Source organism: Erythrolamprus reginae, chromosome 2 (assembly GCF_031021105.1).
Source record: "Erythrolamprus reginae isolate rEryReg1 chromosome 2, rEryReg1.hap1, whole genome shotgun sequence".
Classification (NCBI taxonomy): domain Eukaryota; kingdom Metazoa; phylum Chordata; class Lepidosauria; order Squamata; family Dipsadidae; genus Erythrolamprus; species Erythrolamprus reginae.
In genome coordinates, this window is record NC_091951.1 from 353,153,003 (window position 1) to 353,164,172 (window position 11,170).

The 11,170-nt window shown below is 48.2% G+C and overlaps 1 protein-coding gene across 1 annotated transcript; it reads right to left on the reverse strand.

Annotated features, from left to right (window-relative positions):
* Positions 1-1,193: 1,193 nt before the first annotated feature.
* SIGMAR1 (sigma non-opioid intracellular receptor 1) lies at positions 1,194-11,087 on the reverse strand. Its single transcript, XM_070743658.1, has 4 exons — positions 10,825-11,087; positions 9,831-10,031; positions 4,720-4,812; positions 1,194-4,630 (listed from the first exon to the last, which is right to left on the reverse strand). Exons 1-4 carry the CDS (start codon positions 10,991-10,993, stop codon positions 4,404-4,406), a joined length of 690 nt encoding a protein of 229 aa, XP_070599759.1. The 5' UTR covers positions 10,994-11,087; the 3' UTR covers positions 1,194-4,403.
* Positions 11,088-11,170: the final 83 nt, after the last annotated feature.

Genomic DNA, 11,170 nt, shown 5'->3' on the forward strand with positions numbered 1-11,170 from the left:
ACCCTAACCCTAACTGAATGCTAAGGGTGTGAACGCTGATGTAATGGGTGTCCAGGATGAAGTACACAAAATCAACAGTCAGTGCTGCCCGAGAATTTCTTGACCGTTTCCAAGATTAAAGGAGAGGCTTTTCTCAACTGTAGAGTGACAGGAGATGAAACTTGGGCTTATCACCCTCCTCCAGAGAGCAAACGTCAATCAATGCAGTGGCGCCAGACCCATGCTGCTCCAGCCCCAAAACTCAAAACTCAGCAATCGTCGAGAAAAGTCTTGGGCACCCATCGCACACAAATCTTGGGCACCCATCACAACATTGTTCATGCCTTTAGCATTTAGGTAGCGCATGACAGCTCGTAGTTCACATTATAGTGGTCCCTTGATTTTCGTGGGTTCCAACTTCGCGAAAGGGCTATACCACGGTCTTTCAAAAATATTAATTAAAAAATACTTTGCATTTCCCCCCCTATACCACGATTTCCCCCCCCCCCCGATGATGTCATAGCCAAGCTTACGTCCGCCTTTCATAAATATTTTTTTTAATAAACTTTAATAAATAAACACGTTGAATAATCTAAATGGTTGCTAAGGGAATGGGAAATGGCACTTTAGGGGTTTAAAGTGTTAAGGGAAGGCTTGGGATACTCTTCATAGCCAAAAATAGTGTATTTACTTCCGCATCTCTACTTGGCGGAAATTCGACTTTCGCGGGCGGTCTCGGAACGCATCCCCCGTGAAAATGAAGGGAACACTGTATATGGGAACTCTAGGAACTGTAGTCCAGAGGCTTCGAGAAGAAGAGAGTTGGCTTTGGCTTGCTGAGAGCTCACTGCAGTTTCAGCCCAACCCATTCCTTCTTTTACACAATGAGGAAGCACTTTCTGTCCATCGGTGTTGCTAGAGCCCAAAAGGCCAGCTTCTCTCCCGCACACACTCCTCCTCTGCATCCGGTGGCTTCGGTCCATCTGCCAAGATGCTACTTCTAAGGACAACTTTTTTTTTAATTTGCAAGTTCAATTCCGCCCACCCCTTTTTGGAAAATGCTCACATTTTCTCCTCTTTTAACCCGTGGCAGCAAGGGGACACTCAACCCTGCAAGGGAATTCACACAGAACCAATGCGTACAAGGGTGTCCTTCGTAAAGGTCTATTTTGCAACCGTGCCCAGCAGGCAAAGAAAAAGAGAGACACAAAGCGCCAGGTTTAATCACAGTCCATTGTATTGGTTGTTATTTTTTTTAAGTCAAAGTATAACAATCACACACCCACACGGATTCTCAAACACTTGGTTCATGAACATCACACAGGATACGTTTGCAGTATCCGAGAAACAGATACCGGAGACATGCTAATATAGTTGACCGGTGGTTCTAACGGACTGCAAATTCTGGCCTGTCCAGGCCACCTAGCTGCCTGCCTCACCGAAGGACGGCTTCAGAGAAAGGGGCTGGTGGAAGGAGAGGCACAGAGAGTGACCTCTGTGCTGGGCAAACGTTCTGCAATGCGTCAGTCTTTGATCTGACCTGAACAAAGGACAGCTTGAGCTCAGTGTGGTGGGAAAGGGAGAAAAATGTGCGCTTTAAAACTGGAAGGTTAATCAACTCTGGGGGGGGGGGGGGGGGAGGAGAAATAAAAATTGGTAAAGGCCAAGGATGCCCCTATTTGGGGGAGTGGGGAGAGGAAGGGAGGGATTTGGCAACTTGTCAGCTAATGCCACCCATCAAAATCTGGCTACTGGACCATACCAGCCCTCCACGCATCAGCCACGGGGGTCACAGGCTTCCCAAGGCCGTTGCAAGCAGGGGTCAGAGAGCCTCTCCCCAACTACACTGGGGCTGGCCAGGACAAGCCATTATTGCCATCTACTGGCACTTTCTACATATAAAACCTGTCATGTTTTTTTTTTTAAAGGAAAAAAGAAAAAAGACATAGCCACATGATGAAAGGGAGGAAGGGTCTCAATGAGCCTCTCTTTCTGGCTCTTTCAACCAGGTAAAATCAAATTGAGGCATAACGAGGGATACAGAGTAAAGTTTTGTCACTCTAGCAATCTCAGAGAGCTTTACGAGGGAGATGGAAGACTTTTTCAGAAAACCTGGATGCCCCAGAGAAAGAAGCATTCAGAATGAGGATCTCTCCTGGCCATTCTGGAAGCAGGGAAGAGTCCGGAACTGACCAATACCACAGTATAAGCCTAATTTCCATGCTACAGTAACAGCACCTTCCGGTTAATAACACTGGGCTAATAATACTGGATGTGAAGAAAGGGAACTTCATTGTTTAAGTAATGACACCCCCTTTTTTGAGGGTTGCAATTTTGGCACATTCTGAGAGAAGGAAGAAGAGGTGCTTTGGTTTGTTCTAGAGCAGAGGCCTTCAAACTTGAGAGGACTTTTAAGACTTGTGGACTCTCAACTCCCAGAATTCTCCAGCCTGCTAGGTTAGGTTGGCTGGAGAATTCTGGGAGTAAAAGTCCACAAGTTTTAAATTTGCCAAGTTTGGGTTACCCCTGTTCTAGAGAATCAACCACCCTGGGTTGGTCCCATTGCTTGAACTTCAAGTCAAAGAACTGAACGTTTAGAGCTTGTCCATTTCTGACACTCTAGAAGAGTGTTTCCCAACCTTGGCAACTTGAAGAGATCTGGACTTCAATTCCCAGAATTCCCCAGTCAGGGAATTCTGGGAGTTGAAGTCCAAATATCTTCAAGTTGCCAAGGTTGGGAAACATTGCTCTAGAAGGTCCATTTTTGAGCCAAGCAGGTTCAGTCACACTGGATCCCCGGCCCCTTCTCCCAGGGATCACCTAAACTGCATGAACAACTGGTCCTCAGCCAGATAACACCAACGACAGGAGGTATAGATATATAGATAGATATATATAAATACACACACGCACACACACACACGTGCATAGCTCAAGAGAATAAGGCGCATAGTTTGGGTGACAGATGGCGGTTCTGTATTATTACAGGACCAAAGTGGATGAGATTTTGAGAATGTCTACAATCCATGTTTTTTTTTTTGGGGGGGGGGGAAGGAGGGCTGCAAAAAACATTGTGGTTATTGGCACTCCAGGCATTAAGACATACAGGAAGAACCAGTCACAGAAGGCAGCTAAAAGGCTCACTGTCCTACTACGCAGCAGCTACAGCTGAACTATAATAGCATCTCTTCAGAACCACAAGCTCCGTGTGTATGAGGTGGTTCACTGGGCCGTGGAGGGAGAAGGGATAGAACCGTGCAAATCCCACCAGGGAGGCTAACCAACCCAGCCTACTAACTAGCAAGATTTAGCTCCAAGTGTGTCCTGTCCGAAATGGATGAGGTACGTGTGGACAATAATTGCCAACCCATTGTGAGTTGTTTTTCTCTTTCTTTGTAACATGGGTGTAGGAGAACATGACAGGAACGGGGAAATCGCTCTCCCCTCCCAGTCTTCTTTGTAACAGTTTGGAAGACGTAAAGCAGACGAGGAAATTAGGTGAAACTGGGCGCGGAAAGCAGGTAAGGGAGGACGAACCGATTGTCCACAAAGGAACGCAGTTGACCGATGTGTGGCGAGAGGAAAAAAGGACCACCACCACTGACTCCAGGGAAACAGAGCTGGAATGCCAAACGTCTTCCCCAGGTGAGAAGATCCACACACACACAGATCCCAGGGGAACAACGCGAGTCTGCCAGGAAAGAACTTTCCAGAAGCCCAGCCAGAACACCAGTCTGCATGGGGGCTTCCCCAGCCTGTGAAGGGGCAGATATTGCTCAGCCAAATGACCCGTTTTCCACCTGAGACATTGGAAGGAAGGAAGGAAGGAAGAGGAAGTGCCAGGAAGTCTTTGTCTGCCTTCAAACACTAGTGCAAATGGATCCTCTCAAGGGCTCACGCCAGAAAGATCTGCGGTCGTTTCTCAGCTGCCTGTCAAAATTTGTGGGGCTCAATCGAGGCCCATTTGGGAGAAAGCAGAGAAGGACCAGCGGAGCTTGGGGACAATGTGACAGGAGGGATCTCTACTCAAGAGCATGCAACGAGGATGCAACGTCTATTCCCAAAGGCGCCTGGCAAATGCCACCATGCAAAGGGCATTATATTGGGGGGTCAATTGTGCACCCCTCCTTCCATCAAGCACCCAGGACTTCTTCTTCTTCTTTTCATTCTCTGCATGGCTCCAAAATATCCTTGTGAGCAGCATGGACACCTATTTGCAGCAGGACGTCCAGGTGTTCGTGGATGGGCAACTGAGAAGGACACGGAGCCACCTCTGCTTCCTGACACACATGCGATGCATCCCACCATGCGTGGCCAAGAGGTGCAAGCCCAGGAGCCACACCAGCTTCTCTAGCACATGAGACGGGAGGGCGGGGAAGGGGGCAACCTTTTCACCAGCCCGGAGAAGGGGTGAGTGGCGAGACTCACTGACCGGGGCTGCTGAAGTAGGTGTTGGCCTCCAAGAGCAGGGCCTTGGCATAAACCCGGAGGGTGTAGAAGAGGGTGAGGAAGTCCTGAGTGCTGAAGATCGTGTCGGCCATGGCAAAGGTCAGGGTGGAGGGGATGAAGCCCCGGCCATACTCGACCATCCACGTGCCGGCGCTCCACTGCACGGAGGTGACCTCTCCGGAACGGTGGACAATGGTGTCTCCTGCAGGAGGCAAGCAGGCAGCAGTTAGACTCTCGCCTTGGAGGTTCCCATTCTCACGTAAGCCTCCAGGTGAGGAATCTGCAACTCACCTGGGTAATAGATCTCACTTTTAGTTGTTCCCTCTTTCCATTGCCGGAAGGTCCCTGAGATGACCGTGTCGTGAATGTCCGCCCAATAGCGACCTGCCGTGGGGAGAAAGAACATCTAGATGATAGTCCCAGTTACAGGCAAGGTGGCCACATCAGACAGAATACAGCGATCCCTCGATTTTCGCGGGGGATGCGTTCCCAGACTGCCCGCGAAAGTCGAATTTCCACGAAGCAGAGATGCGGAAGTAAAAACACCATTTTTGGCTATGGCAGCCAAAAACTACCCCCGCGCACCCTTTTCCAAGGCCGCGCAAGGAGCCGGGCTTGAAGTTGGGGGCGGGGAGCGACGAAAGTGCGGAGGCTGGCAAAGATTGTTTTGAATGTCGGCCGCCCCCCTCACCGCTATCCCCCGCCCGCCCGTTCTGCCCTTCTCACCGGCTTTCTTGGGGCACGGGTCCTCCTGCAGCAGCGCTGGCGGCTACGGCTTCTCCTCATTCAGCCGCTAGCCGCTCTGAGCGCTTTGAGAATGCCCGCCCCGCCCCTCTCGCAGTCCCTTAGCTGAGAGCGCTTTCGTCCCAGCTGTCAGCGAGGGGGCTGCAGGAGAGGCGGGGCAGGCGTTCTCACAGAGAGAGAGCAACAGACAGAGCGATATAGAAAGGAGAGGGAGAGAGGAAGAAAGAGGGAGAGAGAGAGCAAGAGGGGGGGAGAGTGGAAGGTAGAGAGAAATGATAGAAAAAAGGGGAGAAAAAAAGAGAAATGAGAAAATGATTGAAGCAGAGAATGACAGGAAAGAGAGAGAAAAGTGACTTGATGACGTATGACGTCATCGGGTGGGAAAAACCATGGTTTAGAAAAAAAACCACGGAGTATTTTTTAATTAATTTTTTTAAAAAACCCGTGGTATAGCCGTTTCGCGAAGTTTGAAACTCCAAAAATCGAGGGATCACTGTAGTTTCTGATTTTTACTTGCAGTCACTGTCCACCCGAAAGCTATGTGAGTCGATGCTTCTCAATCTTGTGAACTTTTAAGAGGCAAAGGCCAACCCATCTTAAAAGTTACCATGGTTGAAAAGCAATAGAAATTACAGGAGAGACCTGACAAAGTTGACCACTTCTGACAGGATAGAAAAATGTGGGCTAGTGTCACTACCAGATGGATTCAAAACTGGCTAACCAAGTGCATTCAACGTGTAGTCCTCAATGGAAGTGGATCTCCATGGAGGGATGTAGGCAGTGGAGCCCCCCAAGGCTCTGTCTTAGGCCCAGGACTCTTTAACATCTTCATCAATGACTTGGATGAAGAGATAGATGGGGAACTCATCAGATTTGCAGATAACACCAAACGGGCAGGAATAGCCAACACTCCAAAAGATAAGCTCAAGGTACAGAAGGATCTTGTCGCTACTCATATATGGATTATTAAATGATATATTTCTTTTTTATATTTAGTATCAGTGATACCTAATAAGAAGAATTCTGGGGTCTTCTTAATCTCCTTATTTGTGATTTCATTTAACCATTTTTCTACCTTATTCCAATAGATCTTAGCTTTTGGGCAAGTCCACCATGTATGGAAATATGTACCAATTTCTTTTTTACATTTGCAGCAAATAGGGGAGGTATTTGGAAACATCTTTACCTTTTACCTTTGCACAAAAATGGAAAGAAAAGGAAATTCCAAAAGACGAGGATGTCTTTAAGAAAATTATGGAATGTGCAGAATTAGATATGATGACGAGACGGTTAAATAATCAAATGGAAACAGAGTTTTATAAAACTTGGGAGAAAGTATATAATTGGTGGAATGTAAAAAAGGATTATTAATAATACAAAAACAAATTATACAAAACGTAAATTTACTGAATAAATTATATACTGAAACTTTAGGGATAGATTTTAGCTTTATTAACTGATTTCAATTATTTTAATCACAATGCTATAGCGAAAATGCCGAAGTAGTCTTTCTTTCTTGTATTAGTAAGACTTCTATGCTTAGCGGAGCAATGGTAGCTCCTTTACATGTTAAATGTTGTTTGTCTTGTTTTGTCTTATATTTTTTAAAAAAACAATAAAAATGTTTAAAAAAAAGTACAGAAGGATCTTAACAGACTTGAACACTGGGCGCTATCTAACAAAATGAAATTCAATGGTGGAAAAAATGGTGCCTACCTTTAGGTAAAAAAAATCCAAAATGCCCAGGTCCAGTGTATGTGGGACCTTGCTCAATAGCCGTAACTCTTGAGAGAGACCTTGAGTTGTAGTGGACAGCCATTTAAACATGAGCCAGCCATGTGCCAAAAAAGCCAAATCAGTCTAGATGCATGAATTATAAATAAGCACTGGAAGTGTTTGTGGGGTGCAACCCAGGGGAGCTTCCTTTCCAGAAAGGGAAACTGCACTCTGCAGGCGGCCAATGGTCTTGCTCTACCGATCAGACTAGCATCCAAGTTCTTGCTGTTTGGATTTAATTTTATAGAGAGGACGGCCAGTTCAATAATGATGGAATGTCAGTGATGCAGCTTAAATGTTTTAAGGCACTGGTGGGCAAACAGGCTTTGTCCTAGGGAGTTCGTTAAACTAGGATGACTTTCTGGTTTAGCACCGGAGAGCCTGACTTCAAACACAGGAATACATGTCTGCATCCTCCATGCTAGAACAGTTTGGTCTAGTGATAAAGGCACCAGGCTAGAAACCAGAATAACAGGGTTTCAAATCCTGCCTTAGGCATGAAAGCCAGTTGGGTAACCTTGGGCCAGTCATTCTCATAGTTCAGTCCACTTTAGAATTGTTGTGGGAAAAATAAAGAGGAAGAATAATTTAGACATGTTCAGCATTGGTTGCAAAAATAGTAAAGGTGGGATACAAAGAATATATCTACCTACTATAGAAACATAGAAGTCTGACGGCAGAAAAAGACCTCATGGTCCACCCAGTCTGCCCTTATACTATTTTCTGTATTTTATCTTACAATGGATCTATGTTTATCCCAGGCATGTTTAAATTCAGTTACTGTGGATTTACCAACCACGTCTGCTGGAAGTTTGTTCTAAGCATCTACTACTCTTTCAGTGAAATAATATTTTCTCACGTTGCTTTTGATCTTTCCCCCAACTAACTTCAGATTGTGTCCCCTTGTTCTTGTGTTCACTTTCCTATTAAAAACACTTCCCTACTGAACCTTATTGAACCATTTAAGATATTTAAATGTTTCCATCATGTCCCCCCTTTCCCTTCTGTCCTCCAGACTATACAGATTGAGTTCATTAAGTCTTTCCTGATACGTTTCATGCTTAAGACCTTCCACCATTCTTGTAGCCCGTCTTTGGACCCGTTCAATTTTGTCAATATCTTTTTGGAGGTGAGGTCTCCAGAACTGAACATAGTATTCCAAATGTGGTCTCACCAGCACTCTATATAGCGGGATCATAATATCCCTCTTCCTGCTTGTTATACCTCTAGCTATGCAGCCAATCATCCTACTTGCTTTCCCTATCGCCTGACTGCACTGTTCACCCATTTTGAAACTGTCAGAAATCACTACCCCTAAATTCTTTTCTTTTGAAGTTTTTGCTAACACAGAACTGCCAATGCAATACTCAGATTGAGGATTCCTTTTCCCCAAGTGCATTATTTTACATTTGGAAACATTAAACTGTAGTTTTCATTGCTTTGACCATTTATCTAATAAAGCTAAATCATTTACCATATTACAGACGCCTCCAGGAATATCAACCCTATTGCACACTTTAGAGTCATGGGCAAATAGGCAAACCTTCCCTACCAAACCGTCCCCTATGTCACTTACAAACATATTAAAAAGAATAGGACCCAGAACAGACCGTTGTATCTTAATACACAACCGATGCAAAATAAGGTGGGTGGGATTCTTGTCACAATGTTCTTTAGCAGCATAATATTAATAATTTACAATTGCACTTATGACTCGCTTTGTTGCTAAAGTGAAACATTTACTAGGTGAATTTGCTCTATTTTATGATATTTCTTGTCAGAGTTAAGTTAATCAAACTATTGCAAAGTGAATCCGGATTCCCCATTGATTTTGCTTGTCAGGAAGTTGCAAAAGGGGATTAAGTGACCATGGCAAGTTGCAACCGCCATAAATGAGTCAGTTGCCAGGCACCTGAATTTTAATGACGTGCCCCTGGAGATGCTTACAACGGTCATAAGTGGGATCACTGGTGATCAGTCACTTTTTGCAGCGTGCTGGAGGTTTTTAAGAAAAGGCTGGACACGTCTGAAATGGTAAAGGTCTGTGATGGTGAACCTTTTTTGGTTCGTGTGCCAAAAGGGAATGCATTCGTGTGCTAGCACATGTGCCCACACCCATTCCCTCCCCCCATACATGCGCACTGCCCTCACTGTCTCTGGCGCATGCGCACAATCCCTGTGCACTGAAGCCTGGGCCAGTGAAAACCCCCCAGATAAACTGGAAGTTCAGAAAAACAGATTTTCGCCTTGCCCATTGGGGCAGTTTTTCACACTCTGGAGCTTTCAGGGAAGATTCCTGAAGCCCTGGAGTGTGAAAAACAGCACAACAGGAAAACCAGAAGTCCATTTTTCTGAACTTCCGGCTTGCCCGTTTGGCTATTTTTCACATTCTGGGGTTTCAGGAAGCTTCCCTGACGTTTCCGGTGGGTGAAACAGCCTTCCCCAAGGCCAAATATCAGCTGGCTAGCAAACGTGTGCTGGAGCTGATACAGGGCAACGCTTCACGTGCCCTGAAATATGGCTCCACATGCCACCTGTGGCACGCATGCCATAGGTTCACCATCACTGGTATAGGAGGTTGAACTAGACCAGTGTTTCCCAACCTTGGCAACTTGAAGCTATTTGGACTTCAACTCCCAGAATTCCCCAGCCAGCGAATTCTGGAAGTTGAAGTCCAGATACCAAGGTTGAGAAAAACTGGTTGACAACCAGTTGCCAAGGTTGGGAAACACTGACCTAGACGACCTCCAAGGCCCCCTCCAGCTCTCTTCTCTTCTACTTTGTAACTCTGAGCACCCATTAAGCGAAGGGCTATTCAATGGTGTCTTATACAAGAAAACCCCAGATTCCGGCTGGCGTGGAGGCGGGGGGGGGGGGCTCACCCGAGTGGCCGCCAGTGTCGACGGCGGTGCCGAAGAGCAGCACGTACTCCGAGAGGGAGGCGTGCAGGAGGCACATGGAGCCCATCCAGCCGCCGGCGTTGACAAACACCCAGCGCAGGTCTTCGTCCGGCAGCACGTGGCCTGGGTGCCTCCGCCGCAGCTCCACGATGATCTTGGCGAAGGCCAGCTCGTGGTCCAGGCCTGCAAGGGGGGGAAGGAGAGGTGCTTAATCTGGGGTGAGCACCGTGGGGGCTGGAGTCCGGCCATATCCCCTCTGAGCACTCTGGACATTGGAGTTCACATGCAAACACCCCAACCCCCATCTCATAGCTTCCTTGAGTGCCATGGACATTGGAGTTCATCCGTGCCCTCCACAAAGCCTCGCTGAGCACCCTGGGCATTGGAGTTCACCTGCCCCGCCTCCCCAGGGCTCTGCAGAGCAACATGGGCATTGGAGTTCATCCACATCCCCTTCTCAAAGCCTCACTGAGCACCATGGGCATTGGATGAATCTGCACCTCCTCCCCAAGGCTTGGCAGAGCACCATGGACATTGGAGTTTACTTGCACCCCCAGAGCCTCACTGAGTCCTATGGGCATTGGAGTTCATCTGCACCCTCAGAGCCTCACTGAGCACCATGGGCATTGGAGTCCATCCGCACCCCCTCCCTAGGGCTCTGCAGAGCAACGTGGGCACGGGAGTCCAGGTACAGCTCCTCTTCAGAACCTCGCTGAGTACCATGGATATTTGAGTTCACCTGCAACCCCCCCACCCCGCCTCAAAGTTTCATTGAGTGCCATGGATATTGGCGTCCACCTGCACCCGCTCCCCAGAGCCTCGCTGAGTACCATGGTCATTGGAGTTCATCCGCAACCCCTCCCCAGGGCTCTGCAGAGCACCATGGGGGCTGGAGTCCACCTGCATCCCATCACCAGAGCCTCGCTCAGCACCATGGCTGCTGGAGTCCCCCTACCCCCCCTCACGCCGCACTGACCGGCGTGGTGTTTGGCCAGGCGCGCAATCTCCTCAGGCTCGAACTCGAAGCGCCGCGAGGAGGCCCAGCCGCGAAGCGCCTGGATCAGCAGCGCCGCCGCCGCCACCGCCAGCCCCAACCGCAGGCCCCGTCCAGCCCAGCCGGAGCCCGGCCCAGGGAGCCACCGCATCCTCTCGCCTTTCCCGCCGCCGCTGAGGTGACGCGAGTGAAGGCCGCCCGCCTCCTGAGCGTCCAAGGGGACGACGCGCGCGCGCGAGCAGGGCAGACCTGGCCAATCGCCGCCCTCGCCACCGTGACGTACACCGAAAGAGGCCAATGAGCGCGGGAGACGGCGCTCCGCACGCGG

Excerpts from the sequence above, each read along its gene's own strand:
- SIGMAR1 (XM_070743658.1), bottom strand. The coding sequence starts at position 10,993 with ATGCGGTGGCTCCCTGGGCCGGGCTCCGGCTGGGCTGGACGGGGCCTG. Across the intron at positions 10,032-10,824 it reads CCTGGCCAAACACCACGCCG|GCCTGGACCACGAGCTGGCC; the intron begins GTCAGTGCGGCG and ends CCCCCCTTGCAG. Across the intron at positions 4,631-4,719 it reads AAGTGAGATCTATTACCCAG|GAGACACCATTGTCCACCGT; the intron begins GTGAGTTGCAGA and ends TGCCTCCTGCAG.